The sequence below is a fragment of the Pocillopora verrucosa genome, chromosome 7, assembly GCF_036669915.1.
Source record: "Pocillopora verrucosa isolate sample1 chromosome 7, ASM3666991v2, whole genome shotgun sequence".
In the NCBI taxonomy this organism is placed as follows: domain Eukaryota; kingdom Metazoa; phylum Cnidaria; class Anthozoa; order Scleractinia; family Pocilloporidae; genus Pocillopora; species Pocillopora verrucosa.
Window position 1 is genome coordinate 20,104,833 of NC_089318.1, and position 20,151 is coordinate 20,124,983.

At 38.0% G+C, this 20,151-nt stretch overlaps 2 protein-coding genes and 1 long non-coding RNA gene across 3 annotated transcripts; 1 reads left to right on the forward strand and 2 right to left on the reverse strand.

The window, feature by feature from the left end:
* Positions 1–1,308: 1,308 nt before the first annotated feature.
* Positions 1,309–3,820, reverse strand: LOC131771386 (uncharacterized). Its single transcript, XR_009339187.2, has 3 exons — positions 3,303–3,820; positions 2,931–2,984; positions 1,309–2,416 (listed from the first exon to the last, which is right to left on the reverse strand). It is a non-coding gene; the product is annotated as an uncharacterized lncRNA (long non-coding RNA).
* A 5,358-nt stretch (positions 3,821–9,178) lies between these two features.
* On the forward strand, positions 9,179–11,114 carry LOC131781789 (uncharacterized). The gene has a single exon (XM_059098505.2). It carries the CDS (start codon positions 9,279–9,281, stop codon positions 10,164–10,166), a length of 888 nt encoding a protein of 295 aa, XP_058954488.1. The 5' UTR covers positions 9,179–9,278; the 3' UTR covers positions 10,167–11,114.
* Positions 11,115–11,278: 164 nt separating this feature from the next.
* LOC131781788 (sorting nexin-6) lies at positions 11,279–19,772 on the reverse strand. The gene is made up of 15 exons (XM_059098503.2): positions 19,701–19,772; positions 19,571–19,609; positions 19,351–19,455; positions 19,157–19,267; positions 18,315–18,381; positions 18,098–18,152; positions 17,437–17,560; positions 16,971–17,066; positions 16,465–16,520; positions 15,816–15,954; positions 14,901–15,110; positions 14,259–14,322; positions 13,735–13,784; positions 13,080–13,115; positions 11,279–12,485 (listed from the first exon to the last, which is right to left on the reverse strand). The coding sequence occupies exons 1-15, from the start codon at positions 19,704–19,706 to the stop codon at positions 12,435–12,437; spliced, it is 1,209 nt and encodes a 402-aa protein (XP_058954486.2). The 5' UTR covers positions 19,707–19,772; the 3' UTR covers positions 11,279–12,434.
* Between the last annotated feature and the right edge of the window lie 379 nt (positions 19,773–20,151).

Below are 20,151 nucleotides of genomic sequence, written 5' to 3' on the forward strand. Positions count from 1 at the left end.
AATCAATCGAGTTAATCATAAACGATAAAATAAAAGGATATAAAAATAGAACGTTTCGAAACTAACAAGCATTATCAACATGATGAATACGAGGTGCCAAGCAAAATAATAGGACTCAAGGCGTTGAAATGAGACGATTCGGTGGTCAGTAAAACGGGCACAGACAGAAAAAATCGAGTTCTCCTGACAGGTTTTCAACCTAGCAGTATAAGAACAAAGTTCATTATAGTAAAGAAGTACATGAGAATGATGGACGACATTTTTTGGGCGAGGCCAACAATACCAAAATACGTTTGCAGAGGGTGATATAATGCTCAAAGGGGGTAAGTTTCTGAAGAAACAGTGGTGCTGTGTTGGTGGGAGAGTATAACAGGGTAATTTAGTATTCTCAACTAAGTTGATAACGTAAATTGTCCACCGTAAAGAGTTTAAAAGCCGACGTTTCAAGCGTTAGCCCTTCGTCAGAGCTCACCCGTTCTGGAAAGGAGACTCTGTAACTTGCTGGTGCAGACAGCGGATGGCAAACGGCTAACGCGGATGGTGAACAATAAAAATAATGTTCAATGACTGACTTATTTACTTAAACATTTTTCCTTACTGAAAGGTTTAGATAAAAAATAAAAATACAGTGACACAGGATGGTACAGATAATAGTAACTCTTGAGATTTCTGAAAATTACCTTAATTTTAAGAAGCTTAAGTTTGATATTGTGGCCACGACCTTAAAAAACAAAACAAATTACAACAAGTAACTCTAACTAAATAAAACCTCGGCAATAAGTTATTACTTTCTTGGCATTTTGTTTATTTTGACACGCACTTTTTTATTACAAATATATGACTGGCTGTTAAGATTTACAGTTTTCAAAGTAGAGTATATGACCACAATGTAACCTTGAATTGAAAAAGAACAAAGCCCTGTTACATTTAAAAAAAGTTCCTATTGTCCATCCATACAACGGCGTTCGCTTTCCCTGTCAAGCCAGTCAGCTCATCGTAGGAACCCGATTAATATGTAAAAAGCTATCAAAAAGAAATGAATGTTCAGTTAGCAGTGAATAGCGTTGGAGGCACGCTCTGATTGGCTCCTCAAACTTCGAATACCTTTGCTATTCACTCTTAAGCATTTCACGCGCGATTTGTGCCCGAAAATATTGTGTAATCGTTATAAGAATAATGAGTTAAAATCATCTCTTTACCACGCTGCTTCACGGCTCGGTAAATGTTCACCACTTGCCACCTCCACTTCTGAGCTTGACTCGGGAATTCGTTTCTGGTCCAGTACTCTTCAGTTGCCTGTGATGAATTCGAGACGAAAACTTCCGTGAAAATGGTGAACACAATATCACATCAAGTCAAGAAAGACAACAAATGATAATATACAGCTTGAATGGTTACAGGTTGTAAGGACAAAAAAAATTTCGAGTTGTACTGAAACCCCCGGACATTTTTTGTTTGCGGTTGTCGCCGTCTCGCTTGTGATCCGCTGTATGTTGTATTATTACAGGTACCATGTTGTCCTGCACTTCTCTCAGCTCGAGAAAAATAAACTGTAGGTTCCCTCTCTACTGGTAAGGCTCTTTCATTATCTCTGGCGCACACCACACGTACTCTTTCATTCCGTGAGGGTCGGATGTTTTTTACCATGGTGTAGATCTTGATCATACAGCAGAAAACAACCACCAATAAAACGAAGCAAGCCGAACTGATGGTCTCAGCAATCATGACTGAGTAAGGTGTTCGAGGTTCGTCAATGTTTTCAAAAGCGTCTGAATAGAGAGGTGGCCAACAAGCAAGCTGCTTTGGTCTTAAATTGTTCCACCGCAAATAAAAAGAACTGCGCTCCACTCACAAGGATGATTCAATTCTAGTAACTGTTCGATTTGAGGTCTCAGCAATCATTACTGGGTAAGGTGTTCGAGCTTCGTCAATGTTTTCAAAGGCGCCTGAATAGAGAGGTGGCCAACAAGCAAGCTGCTTTGGTCTTAAATTGCTTCGCCGACAAAAGCCTTAATCTGCAAATTGTTCTTTATTTTCAAGCATAGAGCCAAGATCAAGTGCCGGAGGAACAAGTATGGTGTCATAGTTTTATTCAATTCGATCCTGTGGGTGAAGTCGCGCGTCTGACCGCAAGCAATACAAATTACATTATCTCGAGAGGAAAACACAAATAAACCAACGCAGTTAGTTACTGTTTTTAGGGCCATCTAGTTTTATTTGTACACAGACTTTTTTTCTCAAATCGGCCGTTTTAAACACAGTTTCAATTGTAAAGTATATGCATGAGTATTAAGTATAAAGTATAGGCCGTTTTTCATATTAAAAAAATATATCACTGTTGTCCATCGACACAATGTCATTCACTTTCCCTGGAGAAAGCCAGTTCACCACAGGAACGCGGATAATTTGTGGAAATCTGTTAAAAAGAATGAATGTCCAGTTAGCGAAAGAAGACATGCAGTAAATGTGACTTAACAGTGGCCTTTGTTTTAACCAGACCAACAAAATTTGCAGATGTCTCATCGTGTTTTGATGCAGCGATACACTCGTGCGTTTTTGGAAAGTTGACCAGACGAAGAAACGAAATGAAAACTTTGAAGTGACTCAGCCGAAAACAAAAAACATTACACCTACTTTGGATGGAAAGAGGAACACAATTGTGCGTAAATCCTACCGTTCAGAAAGAACACCGAGGGGTTCCAGGAACGATTTGTCGTGTCTATTCAGAGCACAGAAAATGAAAATGTACTTGTATATACTTCCAGTGGTTTTGTTGTAGTGTAAGACTGCATAGAGATGTAGGAAAGACACAATCTTATCGGCCGAAGTGATAAGAGAAAGGAACTTTGATTTTGAGGATCTTCCGAATTAATGGCACTATGTAAAAAGCATGTAATCTCAAGGCTATGATATCTTAAAGACCTTTTTACCTTAGTAAGCCTACTCAGGCAAGTCCACGGCGTCTTCAGTGGTACACTGTAGCTCTGAATATGGTGAAATTTACGAACGTTAAGGAAACAGCAATAAAAGAATATGCTTAACAACATCTTGATTTCAAGTACCCTCTGAGCAGTATTCTTATTGAACGTGTACGGTAAATAGAAAAGTACATATTTTTTTAAATTTTCGCTGGATTGCTGGCACGAGTTGCTATTTTGGCTCCCAACCTCCGCCCGAAGGAAACTCTCGGCTTTCGTGAAAAGCCAAGAAAGACAACAAAACACAAAATAGTTCAAGGAAGCGAAGAAAAAAGAAAAACTTAACTTTCAAGTTTTGTATAAGACAAAGTAAATCTTTCTTACGTTGCCTACTAAAACGTTCGTCATGCATTTGTGGCTGTCGTCGTATCGCTTGTAATCCGCCGTAGGTTGTATTGTTACATGTAAAACGTTGTCTTGCGCTTTCCTCAGCTCGAGGAAAAGAAACTGTGGGTTCCCTCTCTACTGGTAAGGCTCTCTGATTCTCTCTGGCGTACTCCACACGAGCTCTTTCATTCCCTGATGGTCGGATGATTTTTACCATGTTGTAGAGTTTGATCATACAGCAGATAACAACAACTAATAGGACGAGGCAAGCAGAACTGAGCATTTCGGTGATCATGACTGGGGAATAAGCTCCGGCTTCGATGCTATTACAGGCGTCCAAATAGAAATAGGGCAATATGCAAGAAGGGTTGGTCAGTAATTGCTCTTCTGCGAAATAAGGATTTATTGTAGTCGAGCTGAACTTACGAATTGTTGGTTTGCATTTGATGTCACTCCGGAATTTCACAATTTTTATCGGCCGTCTTTGTGTACAGGAAGCAGGTTTGGTCAGTAATTGCTCCTCTGCGAAATAAGGTTTATTCTAGTCGACCTGAACTTATGAATTCTTGGTTTGCATGTGACGTCACCCCGGGATTTCATAAGTTTTATCGGCCGTCTTTGTGTACAGGAAGTCATTACCATATGTCATATAATAATAATAAAGATCTTTATTAAGAAAGAAACACGTCCAGAAACAAAACGTCTGGACTTACAATTTCCTACATATATCTATCTATTATGTATATTCAAGACTAAGTAACTATTCTCGGGGTTTTTTTATTTTGAATTAAAATTTTTTTTTTTTATGATCTTCATGCTTCGAAGCACGTTCGTCTCGCCTGTTCAGTTGTGGTTTTCCTAATAAGGCTTGTTTACAGTTTAGATTACCTAAGTTTAGATTGTTCTGGGAGCTGCGGTTATATGTCATTCGATTTGCCCCGATGAATTAGCTTACATTGCAAATATCCTAAAAATAGGGGAAACAATCCCCTAATGCGCCAATCACAAGTTCGCAATTTTGGCTTCGCTGTGGAAACAAACACTAGCACTTAAAAAATGCCGTTGGAGAGCGTTTGGTCAGAGCTGTTGAAGAAGGATCAAAGCGGCTATCCAAATCTTTGAAAGGCTTCAAACTACGACGTACATCAAATTTGACCTTGTCGAGAACTGGTCTCACACGACATACTAAAAACTGATTGCGTTTGTCCTTGAGAACCATAGAATACGCAACAAATACGTACAAAAAATACTTTTACACATTCAGAATAAATAAAATTACATTTACCAATAGTGAGAGGAGAAAGGAACTGCTCAACTTTTACGGAATGTTCGGTAAAAATCTGCCGATTTCTGCCGCTTTCATCGCCATATTGAACGCCATCGGAGTACGCACACCGCCTGATTCACAAATGTCAGGTAAATGTATTTCAGGTAATCAACCCTTTTATCTCTGCGAAGTGCTCGAGTTTATTATTTGAATTTTCAAATAATTATTCTCTCGAAGGGATTCGGGATGTTGCGAGTTTTTTTCTTTCGATTTTATTGAGGTTTCAGCGTTTCCAGAAAGTCCAGAGCGTGTTGTGCTGTGTCTTACTTGCCGAAAGGTTGCATAGGAACAATATTCTCGTCACACGATCACAATTCTCGTCAGATTTTGCACCAAAATTAACGGCATTCGTTGTAATGAACACTACGATGTATTATTTGGTATGATAGAAAAAAGAAAGAGGGGCGTTGATAAATCAAGAAGAAACACGGATGGCAAAGAATGAAGAAGATTGAATTAGATTACAAATGACAAACTTATCTTGGAAGGTAAGGTCTATTTTTAATATGCATAAGGTGTGACGTAGCTGGCTGTTTCGTAACTTCTCGGTTACATTCATTAAATCTTTAAACCTGAGTAGCATCAAACCATACCTGATTGTCCACCAGGTTGCCATGTGAACTTTATTATATCTTGTTTCGGAAGGTTTTTCGTTTCTAGTCACACGAGTATGAAACTTCGGCAAGTTTATACGACATTCGTTGTGAAGAGGTCGCGATCTGAAAACGGAACTAAAAACACATGTTGCTCCAATATCAGCCCAAGTAGAAAATAGCTCGTTTTTACGGTTTGATACGTGGAAACTTCGGCACCTTACTTTTTCGACCGAGCAAAATTTTTCCGATTTTTTCATTGATCAAAATCTTGAGCTACGGTCTCCCAAATGAATTACAGAACACTCGTGGACGCCAGAGCTAAAACTTGCTCAGCCACTCTCGGTCAACTTGGAGCAAAAATGTACGAAACGTTTTCTTCGATATCTTTTGTAATCTTTCAGTAAGTAAACGAAAAATAGGACCCCCCAAATAAAGTTTAAAGGGAGCACGATGACCTCAGCTGCAATATTCGCTCGAGATTGATGTTATATATTTAAGTTGAGCACGTGGGTGTAATCATCAGACACTTTTTGGTTTTCAGTTATCGGACGAGCTGCCCTTTCGGCCAATAAAAGATATTCTGGGAAAGCCCCAGCGCCGAGTTGTATCATTCGGTTGACCAACGACTGACTGACGAGCTAAGATGAGCACGTCATTCGACGCCAAGGTTTGTGTTCATCGGCAGAGTCAGATTTAAATGTGACAGCAACAAATTTCAAGATCGAGCACGTTGGTGTGGCCATATATATTTGTGGTTTTACGTCACAAATCACTCACGGATTAACGCTAATAGTTGCTATCAATTACCTTATTCTGGTAAAACCCCTCTCAGGCAGTTCATAACATAGTAGACTCAATTATGCAGGAGTCTTCTGTCGAAGCCCACCAGACCAAGCGACAAGCTAATTTGACAGAGGGCGATATATCGGCATCGTCAGAAATACTGACTTGTTGTGGAAAGGAGACTGTAAAACGCTGATGGGCGGTCGCTGAACGGCTTACAGTAGATGGTGAAAAATGAAAGTTAAGTTACTCAGTTTGCCCTTTTGATAGGTTAAAAACAATTATAAATAGAAAGACAATAGATGAATAAAGTACAATGCACGGATCATCATTAGCTTGATATTTTGGTACTGACTTCGTAAATTGGCTTAATAGGATAGGTAAATTGAGGTTAGTGAGTAAAAGGTCATAGTGTACTTCAAACCAGTGTGATTGTTTGTCGCGAGATCAGTTACGACAGCACTACTGATCATCATTAGCTTGATATTTGGCAATGATTTCGTTTATCGACCCAATAATGAGGCAGATACTGTGATAAATAAGTAAACGTGTAGTTAATGCAAACATACACAGGTTAGGGTTAACGTTGATTTAAGGGAGGGCTGGGAGTGCAACAGTTCTGCAGATACTGCTCTTTGGTCTCATAGACATACAGACAAACAGTTAAATATCTGAACATGAGTAAACACTTTGCTATAACGTTACCTTGCAGGAAATGAAAAAAAAGGGATGCAGTTGTTAGTAATTATTTAGTAACTATTCATTGACTTATATTGCGCAATTATCAAAAATTTACAGAGTATATGACCACAATGTAACCTTGAATTGAAAAAGAGCAAAGCCCTGTTGCATTTAAAAAAAGTTCCTATTGTCCATCCATACAACAGCATTCGCTTTCCTTGTCAAGCTAGTCAGCTCATCGTAGGAATTCGATTAATATGTAAAAAGCTATTAAAAAAGAAATTAATATTCATTGGATAGCTTTGGAGGCACGCTCTGATTGACTCCTCAACCTTCGAATATCTTTGCTGTTCACTCTCGAGCATTTCACGCGCGATTTGCGCCCGAAAATATCGTGTACTCGTTATAAGAATAATGAGTTATAATCATCTGTTTTCCTCGCTGCTTCACGGCTCGGTAAATGTTCACCACTTGCCACCTCCACTTCGGCGAATAATTGTTAAATAGCCAACAATTTATGAAAAAAGCTTGACTCGGGAATTCGTTTCTGGTCCGCAGTACTCTTCAGTTGCCTGAGATGAATTCGAGACGAAAACTTCCGTGAAAATGGTGAACACAATATCACATCAAGTCAAGAAAGACAACAAATGATAATATACAGCTTGAATGGTTGAGGGCAGTAAGGAAAAAAATAAAAATAATTTTCGAGTTGTACTGAAACATACGGGACATTTTTTGCTTACTTTGTCACTCAAAGCGCTCGTCATGCATTTGCGGCTGTCGTCGTATCGCTTGTGATCCGCTGTATGTTGTATTATTACATGTACCATGTTGTCCTGCACCTCTCTCAGCTCGACAAAAATAAACTGTAGGTTCCCTCTCTACTGGTAAGGCTCTTTCATTATCTCTGGTGCACACCACGCGCACTCTTTCATTCCGTGAGGGTCGGATATTTTTTACCACGGTGTAGATCTTGACCATACAGCAGAAAACAACCACCAATAAAACGAAGCAAGCCGAACTGATGGTCTCAGCAATCATGACTGGGTAAGGTGTTCGAGCTTCGTCAATGTTTTCAAAAACGTCCGAATAGAGAGGTGGCCAACAAGCAAACTTCTTTGGTCTATAATTGTTCCGCGGCAAATAAAAACGCTGATGGGCGGTCGCTGAACGGCTTACAGTGAATAGTGAAAAATGAAAGTTAAGTTACTCAGTTTGCCCTTTTGATAGCTTAAAAAAAAATATTAATAGAAAGACAATAGATGAATAAAGTAAAATGCACGGATCATCATTAGCTTGATATTTTGGTACTGACTTCGTAAATTGGCTTTATGTGATAGGTAAGTTGAGGTTAGCAGACAGCACTGATCATCATTAGCTTGATATTTGGCAATGATTTCGTATATTGACTCAGTAATGGGGTAGATACTATGATAAATACGTACACGTGTCGTAAATGTAAACATACACAAGGTTAGGGTTAACGTTGATTTAAGGGAGGGGTGGGATTGCAGCAGTTCTGCAGATACTGCTCTTTGGTCTCATAGACATACAGACAAACAGTTAAATATCTGAACATGAGTAAACACTTTGCTATAACGTTACCTTGCAGGAAATGAAAAAAAAGGGTTGCAGTTGCTAGTAATTATTTAGTAACTATTCATTGACTTATATTGCGCAATTATCAATGCACAATTTCAATCATCAAACAATTAATTCTAACGAGTCTCTGTCAATTCCTTTTTTTCCTCGCAATGTTTGCAATTTTTATCTATATTTTCCGCGTCCGCCGGTTGCTCATCCCTTAAAATAGTTCCTCGTAAAAATGGTCGTTCGTTGCCATAGCAATGCAATGGCCCTTCAAAAACATCCTTGACCTTCGTTCGTGACTAATCAACATGTTTTCAGTACATCTGTCGGTGTTTTTATTTCACAATATTTTATATTCTTCCATCTATACTTCTGCGTCCACTGTCGGGTTCTGATTTCTACATTCTACTCAGTTCCTGTTAAAAAAGTCGCCATTCTTTACCATAACAACGCAATGGCCTTTGATAAGCATCCTTGATCTTTTATCGTGGTCAATCAACAATGATCATTCAAGTTTTTCATGATTATTTGTCAAAAACAGATAAACTTCAAATTTGAGTAATCAAACACGGTCGTAAAGGTCATATAAAAAAATATTACCGTTCAGACTTGCTTTATCCTGTCCCCGAACCCCCGAGCGATCTAGCGAGAGAGAACACAAGCAATCTAAATATTGCCTTTGGCTTGTAAAGGATCTGACCAATTAACAGGAATTATGAAATTTAAGGAAATATTATCACATCCACTATTTTATTGGTTGTTATTTCTGGTATTTTAACCCCAAGGCGAGGTCTAACGTACATTCCTGAGGGCATCAATTGGCCAATCATCTCGCGAATGTATCGCGTCATCTAATAGGATCATTGAATTTGGACATAGGCTGTTTATATCCGATTTTATCTGCATTTAAACAGAGCACTCGAGTCAAGATTTACTGTCATTTCCCTTGAGATTACTTACCAGTTCTGTTTGATTTTGCTCGCGCGCGATTTAAGAATGAGGTTTACGACCAAGGTGTCGTCTTCGCAGGAGGCTAGAGTTGCTAAATCGGCGATGTCCGATCAGACTTTTACATTTTCCGTGAAAAAATCAGAGGTGTCTAATGGAGCGGCTATGACGGGTTCGGAGAGCGAGGGAGCTGTCGGCGGAGAACCGCTCAAAAAATCAAGTACACTCAACGTTAACCGCGAACAAATTGAAGATTTCACCAGCGTCCGCGACAAAATCTTCCCTGTGATTAAAGCGCGCTCTTGGGTCGACGCCACGAAGGATTTACTCGTCAAAATTGATCCCAAAAGTAAAGCGGGTGTCTTATTCACGCCATTGAAGAACATTCCGGGTACAAAACTTGGCTACACGCTAGCGATTGTTAACGACAGTCACCGCACTGATTCACTTAACTTCATCTTGACGAGCCATTTAGAAGCTTGGACCACCTCAGAGAGTGTTCTGCAGGAGGTGGCGCTAAAAAATTTGGAACAAAAGCTGGACAGTCTTGGGGAAAATCTCTGGATGCAAAGCAAGACAGGTATTCACTACATTGATAATTTAGGATCGATATCAGCATCTGTTCTCTTACTCCCGCGTTTCATAGCGCGGTTGGATGTAGAAAACGGCGACGCTGTGATTGTTGTGCCTTCCAGTGATCTCTGCATGGTTGTAGGGTCCAAAATGGAGACACGGCTCTGCATCGTAGGAGAAATGTCTCTTCGATATTCCAGCGATCCGCATCACTTGAACGCGAGACTTCGTTTGAGTAAGTCAAGAATGATAATCGCAAATTACACACCGAAATCTTACGCCGGAGAGTTTCCCGTTCCGTCGACGCTCGAAGAAGTCGCTGGCCTAAAACTAAGGGTTACCCCGATTAAAAGGAAAAAATAATTCTTAAAAATGTATCTTTGATTAATATTTTAGTGATGAACACTACTAGACAGAACAAAGGCCACACAATGGGCTTTGTATAAACACTTGAAGACAACTCCGTAAGTCGTCACGTATTGTATCACGCACTGTGCTTACGTTGGTAAACTAAACTTTGTAGAGTTCTTAAAGGAAATAAATTATGAACCATGTTTGCATTGGCCTATAAATAAGAGAACGCTCTGTCTGCAAAGCTCTAGTGGCGCAATGTTTTAAATTTTAGCGGCAAACTAGTGACCTTAACTGTATTTTTAGTTCAATGAGACACAAAGTACTTGCAAACATCTTGTTAATTTAATTAATATGCTTAAGTCTGTAAATAGCTTCAGTGACCCGCTGGGTCAGAAGGGATTTGGAAGGTTTACGAAGGAATGTTTATCTTGTCTTGTTCATGTTGTCTTTGTCAATGTTAATACGGAACGGCATGAAAAAAATATAAAAATAATTAAGTCTCTAAGAGATATTTTGGTTTAAATTTTTCTCGTGACTTATTCGGCATCCTTTTCTGAAATATTAACGCTCTTGTAAGACTTTATAAGGATTCTTGTAACACATCGATGCCGGTAGAGTTTGTACCAAGGACTGTGACAAATCTCAGGAATTGCGTGACCAAGACTGTCACACAGCGCAATCTCGTCCTGGGGAGTTTCTCCGTTAGCTTTCAAGATGGCGGCTGATCACGTAAGAAAACTGACTGAGAAACCTCTACGGGGGAGGTTGCACAACCTTATAGCCTGGGCATTGTGTTACACTGAGTAGACACTATTGCATTCTGAGAGGAGGGGTTGGCGATTAAAATAAAAGTTGCCGGGGAGCAATTTACGGCGCTACCAGAAAGAGTAATTTAGAAAGAGTCGATGTAGTGGAGCTAAATTCTGCATTTACTAATAAACACTAATTTACCAACAATTTCGTGTACGCCACGACCAGTCTCAAAGATGAAGAAATATAGAAGATTTCCATCTTAATTCCGTCTAGGATACAAATCATTTCAATGGCTCCTTCAAACTAGATATCTCGTTGTGTCGTCCTCTATGACGTATTTTAAGGGCCATCTACAACAAACACACACGTAGAAGCAACACTGTCTTTTTATAATCAAAGGTAATTCGTGACTGGTAGGTCAGTTTAACCCAAAACAAGCAATAACCTTCCAGCCCTTTCTGATGTCCTATAATGACAGCCTTAAATAAATGGGATAGCGCTGAGTGACCGCCTTCAAAATTGTTTTCTGATAGACTAGCACCCTGTGACTGCGCCACAAATTTTCTCGTGTGAAAATTCAAGCTTAGCTGGCCGATAAAACTCGTTAGTTTGAGCCAACAGCTAGCAGTTTTGATAGCTAAGATAAAATCTCCCTAGCCTGCAAGTCATTCAATTTCTCTTTCCTTAAAAAGCGCGTGAACCAAAAGGGAAAAAAAGGTTCAACTTGACGAACTAAGTATGGCAAGATGGGTTGCAAAGAATTACCCTTTTTTCGGCCACCGGGTTAAAATTCCCCAAATGGACAAAGTTTGTGTCACTAACCAGCCTTGTGAGAGGGTGTATATGAGAGAACACAGCGGTCACACGTCTGCACTGTGCGAACGTTGTAATGACTAGGCGGCGTGCTGTCAGGCTGTCAAAACTATGTTCTCTCACACGAATTACAAATAACCACACAAGCCAGTAAGCCACGGTGTTTTAAAAGCGTATAACATTTTTGGTAAAGCTAAAAAAAAGACTGGTAAAATTAACAGGATACCCGAACTTGAATAAGCTTTGTGTTCGTGAAGTCTCGAGCTTTTTTTCCTACTTTTGATTCCTTTTACAGATTTCTATGAACACTTCAATTTTCTTTCGCTTAATTTTCGAGAAAGCAGCTGTTTGTTTTCTTTAGAAAATTTTGTGCGGGAAATTGGTGCGGAAATTGAAGCAGCCAAAAATGATCCCTTCGCGCATGCCCGATGTTTGACCGCTGTATTATATGACAGGGCCCTTAACTGCAACAGTTCAAGAAATTAACAGGAAATTAAAAAATAAAACTGAGGGAAACTTAAACATATTCATTGACTATTACTAAACTTTTAAAATTACATTTATCTTGGACGTTTGCTACTTGTTCAAAACTATACTTCTCAGTCTAAGAGAAAGGAAGAGTCTAATTGAAGTTTGACACAAATCTATATCAGTACAAAAAGAAATTATCACAGTGTTCCTAGAATTATCTCGACGTTGGACTGCACTTGACTACAATTCCTTTAGTTGTGCTAATGTTGTCTTCAGGAGATTCATATGGGCCTTGAGGAATAAAAAAAAAAGAGATGGTTTCAGTTGTTTCCTTACTCAGAGTTATGATCTGATCTCATCTGAGGTCAGAGCTTTTAATAGAGTCACTGTAACTAGCTGTGTTGGAAAAATAGGGGGAAATCTTTAAAGGTGCACTCACTAAAGAAAAAAGAGAGGCACACTGAGAGCAATTCAGTAATGCAAAGGGAATCATTCCTTTATCATAACCCAGTGCAATTCATCATTATTGCCTGCCAAGCTAGAAACGAACCTTAAATATGTGTGTACCTAGAGTGAAGCAGTTATAATAAAGACTTCACCATAGAACTCAGTGTAAACGGTGAATCCCACAGGGACTGCAAAAAACTGATTATCAATCACAGGAAATTGGCAATGGATTCCCATCTAAATTTATCACCACCTTTTCTTTCTTTGGTCATAAGTACTAATTTGTCAACTTGGTGGATGGAATATTGCTCTTCTTCTATAATGAGATTCTTTTTATTTTGATCAACAGTGACCCTAGAAACAAAAGTCTGACACAGCAACTGAAAAGGAATGTCTTTACATGACTGCAGAAGTTTGAAATTACTCAGTTAAAAGTACCTTAGCATGTTTGAGTTCCAGTTCTGCTCGTTCAGTCTAGACGAGGATGAAAATTTTGAAATGATAAGTGGTGAACAGTAGAGCAAGCTTTTTTCACTCTAAAATTACTTTTATCCTTACTCACTGCATCGTTGTTACTTGAGTAGCTTTAGCACAGGCAGCAGAGGAGTCATATTTGACTGTCTTCCTACTTTGATTCACTGTACAATTCATGCATGACTTTATCATGAGAGTTTATTGATATCCCATCCACCACATACCACCACAATGGTCAGCCCAAGAACCTTTCTGACTAAGATAAGCTCGCAGTAAGCTTCTGATTTTTACCTTACGGTTAGTATTTCAATTGATGCATCAACCCTTTAACTCTCAGAAGTGATTAAATGGTAACTTCTCCCATCAAAATCCATACTGCATTCAGTGAACAGGTAATGAGAATACTCAAGCTGATCAGGTATAAGTTGTTATCTTGATCTAACATCAAATTCTTGGTACTAATTTACAAGAAAATATAAAGCAGATAGAGGGGAGAATTAACGATCAGATCTTGGGAGTTGAAGGTTAAGTGATCAAATCTATTGGCACTCAATCAACAAGACCTAGTCCCAGTGTAATTGTATTGGAAATAAAAACATTATTTTAAATGCCTACTAACCATATTCTTTCTGAATTGTTGAACCCTTCTTGTCTTGAAGTCTGTCAGTTCTAATGAGAAAGCAAAACATGTAGTTGAAGATACAAGTTCACAAACCCATTGTATCTGGTACTTAATTGGTGGAAGAAAAAAAGCTGCATGACCTGCACTGGTCACATCAGGTCCTACTTTTTTCAGATTAATCCTTACATCAGTATACATATTCTCCATACTGTTCTACATACATTTCCAAAGGTGCTGACAAGGAGAATTTGTTTAGCAATCAAGAACTTCTCTAGTTTATGATCATTTCCTTTATTCTTACGACCTTAATGTTTAATTCAAATGGTGATACAATGAGTAGAAACTATATTCTAGTCACCCTTTGGAATCAGAGGGTTAAGCGACAAAAACAAGTGCACAAGGAAGGGCATCCTAGTTGTTTTAACTTCTCTGTGATGGCCCTTTTCCTAGTTTTATTTTCCTTGCCATCTACTTTGCAAGAATAATTTTAGGAAATGTATATCAAGATTGAAAGTAGTTACCTTGCTTGGCTACTTCTGAAATGTGTTCAAATTTTTCACTTGCAGTTTGTTGGGCAGTTTCAGCCTGAAACAGAAAGGAAAAAAGACAATACCTTATTTCAAGAAGGGGACAAATTTACACATGTTCCTCTTAAGATTTCTCAAATCTAGCTGCTTTTTATCAAGATGCTAGTTGTAACTGCCTCCAGTTTGCTATCAATAGCAAATTATAATATAGGTTGCTCTTTATGTCCACTGTTTTCAGGCCAATTAAATTTGGAATACTGGGTTTTGTGGGGGGAGGAAAACCAGATGACTGCAGAAAAAGTGTCAGAGCAAGGACAAGAACCAACAACAAACTCAACCCCCATGTGATGCCAAGTCCAGGAATCAAACCCAGGCCATGGCGGTGGGAGGCAAGCCCTCTCACCACAATCTTATCCCTGCTCCCTGCTCCCTGCTACCCTGCAAACGGCAAAATGAAAGTTCTGAACTCACAACCACAGGTAGCATAATATTGGAAAAAACTGTACACACTGATAACGTTTTCAATTTTTATGTAAGCTTGTTAACCAGAAAATTTGGAAACAAGAGTAAAGATGAGAGGAAGGTAGTTATCACACCCAAACATTATTTACATCTAATAATTTCATGATTACTTACAGCAGCGATTTCTTTACCCTTCACCCTTGCTTTGTCCAAAGCTTTGTTAGCATTTTCATAATCAGCTAAACATCTTGCCCTGCGGTAAAGCAAGTTCTTCGCAGCATCTGTATCTCGCACGTAATATCTGAGCAAGTCAGATGTTTTAAGATCTTGGTCAGAAGCAACACGGCCTTCCAACTTGCGAGCTTTTTCAAAGTATTCAGACACCTGACGAAAAATCAGATGGGTAAGAATTGTTTCTGGTTGCTCACATCATAATCATGTTCCAAACACATGCCCTAGTGGAGGGCATACAACCATAACCATACAATTGGGTGGGATAATTCTAAAATTATCACCACTAATCAGCGTTACCACCAGCGCCTTTGATTGGAGGCTTGGCATATTAACTCTGCCAATGTTCCTTTAAATCATGACAATGGCGATTTGCTTCCTGATGCCTATTTACAACTTGTCAGAAAAAAAGGCCGCTAATTAGTGATCATATAAAAGGACCTCTTGTTGCAGCGTTTAGATCACCCCTGATGAAGGGACTAGACAGGAGTGTCGAAACGTTGGGTCTATGAATAGTAACTTCTTCGGTTACATTCATTAAATCTGTAAACCAGAGTAGCATCAAACCATATCTCATTTTGACTTGGTTGGTTGGTTGGGTTTTGGCAATCCATTTGGGAAAAATTTCCATGATGTTGATTATGTTGATCAACTTTACTATATCTGAAAGTCTTCAATGGCGTTCATTTAAATACTGTACATTTTCAATCCAAGAAATGTAAACATCATTTAAAATTTGGATAACACTTAAGAAAAATAGAACAAAACATATTAGGATTCCCATCAAGTTTTATGCATTAAGCCTCATCTCCACAAAGAGCACAAACTTGATTACAATCCTGTTAGGATAATAAGTACCTTGTTCAGAAAGCGATCTATTTCCATGTATTCACTGGTTCCCATCTGGGAAATACAGCTAGAAATTCTTATGAAGGAGTCAGCCACATTCTTGTGAGTTTTTGTCATACGGTCTGCTTGACGAGTAGAATCCTTTAACCTGGAAAATTATATTACAAAAGAAATAAATTAGAGTAGAAAAAATAGCCATTTTTTCTATTTGAAATCTAGTCACTGTACATGGCTGGACAGAAGTACTTTTCTCTTGACTAAAATATTTATGGAATATTTTGTCTGAAGTGCTGCCACCTAATAAAATCAAAATATTTGCTGAACATAAGCAAACAGACTCCTTCTATGCATGTGGCACTTTTCACAAGTACAGTCACATGACCCTAGTCGTGGTTGCCCCAAACTGTATTCTATTGTAAAGAGCTTTTGGATTAGGTGTTGTATAAACCAGAACCAAATTAATCACATGGATTGAGATGGTGGCAGAATACTTTTTTTAAGACCAATCAAAGGCTGTAGAAACAAAAAAGCAGAGAAAACCAAGGTTGCTTTTAATAGTCAGTTGCAAATAAGGATGTGATGGACTAGAGGTCTCAAAATTTGTACATTTTTTTAAGCATGTTCAGAAGTGCTTATCAAAGTAGATAACCAAGCTTACTTCATGTTATATTCCACTAAAAATTTCTTCTCACCCTCAAAAAACTCATCTACATCCTAAAGTAGAAGAAGGAAAAGTTTAAATGATTGAAAAAGTGACAGGACTAAAATGAAGAAGGATTAAATGTTGTAGATCTAGAGAGAACTTCCTAACCAACATATAATCCAGTAAAACAACATCAAAAATGTTATAACATATGGTACACTTCCTCAGACTATATGTGCTTACATTTTTTTCTGTTGTATTGCCATTTCATTCAATAATCAACAATTATTCACTGGAGTGGAGGTGACTAATTGTAGATACTTTCCTCTCCACTTCACAACTCAATAAAATTCCATCACTTTCAACAATACTAAGGTTTTGTCTCTTCCTCAGCTTGGACATGAATAGTATTTGGTTAACACTATTTACAAATACTAGGTTCAAAACAAAGACCTCTCTTGTAAGTCATATTAAGTTATCACAATTTAGTCAAACGATTTCCTGTGATCAGTTTTATCCACCTTTTGTGATGACAAAAGTACTTCATCAACGCCTTTGGCCAGACCTTTGAAGAGTCCTCCAAGTTTTTCCTTTTTGTTTTTGCCTCTTACATTTAGCTGAGATGAAGATAAGGAAAAAAAAAACAGTTATTACAACTTACAGAAAAATTACGGGGTCTTAATCTGTTCAATCCCCAGATTTGAGATTACATTCTCCTAACTAATGACTGTGTATTTCTTTGTAAGCTACCCTTGAGAATCTTAAGTTAGATAGAGACCAGACAAACTGTTGTATTCTCATTAACTGTCTGCTTATCAGTGTCCTAAAATTGAGAGGAGAATCTGTTCATTGATCACTGATGGGGGTAAAATTGTTGACAGAGTTTTTGTAACAGATCTCAGATTAATCTTTAAGAACAGAAATGTTAGGTATCTAACTTTTCACTGTAACTAGATCTCCTATTTAAGTCATATGTATACAGTGTACCTCTCCTTTAAATTCCAGAAACACATTAAAGTTGCTGTCTTTTCTCAGAGTAGGATGAGCAGCTAAGCGAGTCAGGAATACTTCGTGCATGGCTACAGTTTTCTTGAAAGTGGCAAGATACTCTCTAAAATGCCAGCAAGACATAACTATTAAAGAAATAACTTTTAAAGGTAATTTTTGTTACACGTTATTCATTTTTTTGGTTCAATTTCTCACAGCTAGCCTGTGAAGTTTGATGAAGGCGTGGCCAACATTTTTCACCTTAACCATAAAGAAGTGTCATTAAATTCAATGATCTTCAATTTTTTTGATCCAAACCCCTTTTCAGCTTTTCCAAATATATCTTAAGATTTTATACAGTTTTAACACTTATTCTGAATCTAGAGTTACATGTGGGACCCTATTGTCAGTTCTGAGAAAGATACAAACTTGATGGGAGAAAATTGTGTTTATCCAGGGTTTCAATAGAAGGCAGGAGCTGCATACCAGATCCAGCATTCAGGCAAGTTAATAATTGACCAACTTTTTAAAATTTGAAATGAAGTAAACCTCAAGTTACCTTTTTAGCCCACATATTATCTTGCAGTACCCTCCCATTTTAAACCTAAACCCAGCTTTATCTCTGCACTGTACCTGTTCTTATACCAACACTTAAACTTACGCTTCAAGTTCTTGTTTCATTTTTTGAAACTCCTCCTTTGTCATAGTATTTTCACCTTAAATGAATAACACAATTTATTCAAGAACATTTTACCAGCAAATGCAGCTAAACCAGTTCAAGTACATTTCTCTATACACTGCCTTAAAAAATTATACACCAATGTAATAACAAAAAAAAAAACAGATAAGGAAAAAAGTAATCAATAGCTTGCATTTACCTTCTCCAAGTTTCTGCAGCTTTTCACGAGAAACATCAAAATCTGGTTTAGGAGGAGCTGGGGGAATCTAAGAGGAAAAAATTGTAGCTGAAACAATAGTGTAAGTGAATGAAATCTTGTTACCTTTGGACAGCAGGTCATGTTTTCAATGACTGAGCCCTTGGTTAGTTTTTCCCATTTTTTGTTTTTTTTTTTGATGAAAATTAGGAGTTCCTACATTTTACCTTATGGCTGTAATGACAGAAACACCGGCAAAAATAAATGTCTTCTCATCAATAAATGAATTTCTGCATCTTGTTGCTAACTGGCACTACTTTGCTTACATTTTCACCTGATCTTTATTACTGCCGAATAACTTTTAAGGCTCTATGTTGAATTTTTAAGACATAAATATATACAAAGACTAACAGAAAAAAAAAATGTTTGGAAAAAAGGGGAAAAACTTAATAAATTAACACTCCTGCTCCTGTCACATTCTGAAAATGCAAACATCAAATAAATTTGTAACCACAGCATTCCAAACCAACTAACTCCTCTTTACCTTTTCATTTAACCTAATAATGTGTAAATTAGCTCATAAGCACCTTCAATATTGTTGGCAAAGGTTGGCCAGGGAAAGAGGGGAGGGGTGGGTCCAATGAGCATGAAGTAATGTAACGTGAATGAAAGAAAATTTGCGATCCTGAATCAAACTTGATGTTTATAATCAAAATGAAAATAAAACAAGAAAGCGCAGAGCACGATGAGACTTTCATTCTTGACAAAGCATTGATAATATTAATCTCTATTCGATGTTAGCTGCTATTAAGACTATTCTAGTACGTAGAAGCTTAATTACATACAATGATTCCCGCATATTCCTCATTTTCGACGTATCGGTCATGCAACCAAACAAACTCTTCGTGTTCCCTGACCACGGAAAAGTCACTCTCCTTGAAAACAGGCAGCGTGGTCTGGAAAACAATAAAATTAAATGCCGTTAAACAGCGAACAAAGGCGATCAATTTGTCACCAAACGAAAACTCAGATTTGTTACCTTCGTATGAACTGTAAACTTAACACGCTCTCTTTCACTTAGTGCGTCTGAAATATCCACCACCAGGGATGTGTCTGTGTTCAAATCCACCGACTGAGTCCGCGTCTGTAAAGAAATTGAAACAGTAACTCTAAAAGATCAAGACAGAAGCAGCTTCCTATTTTCGATTCCCAAAAGTGCCACATTGAGGTACGAGATTAAAGATCACTCCACAACTCACTTTTTCATCTTCCAGCATGTCTACGCTATCCGACGCATCCTGTAGAGAATGTTGAACAAATATCAAAGTAATTTATTATGCACTGGTGAAGAGTTCCGCAATTAAACAGCTGTTTTTCACAATTTCTTACCATCATGGTTGGTGCTGATCTGAGCCAAGTGTCCTCTTTTCGTCACGTGACTGGCGGAGCCATGACAAAAATATCCCCCTCTGCACCCCACTAAGGTCGAAGCAATACAAAAAAAACAAAAACAAAAAAATAAAGACAACAACAAAAAAAAACCTTGTTTGTGACTTAACCGCTAGAGAAAAATTTCGATTTTAAGAATAAACGAAAGAAATAATTTATCTCTTTCTAAAGCCCTAATCAAGGAATTTATGCTACTCCAGTACAAACTGTATCAAATAACTTTTGAAAGGCAAAGATAGAAAAACAGAGTGAAACATTTGTTCTTTTAGAGGATACAAAATCCTTACTTTTTCTTTTAGGTTATAAGAATCCATAGTCGTATAACTTTTCTTCAGACTTTGACCATTAAGATCACAAATATCCCCTAGCTACCCTAGTGAGTACCTTCAAA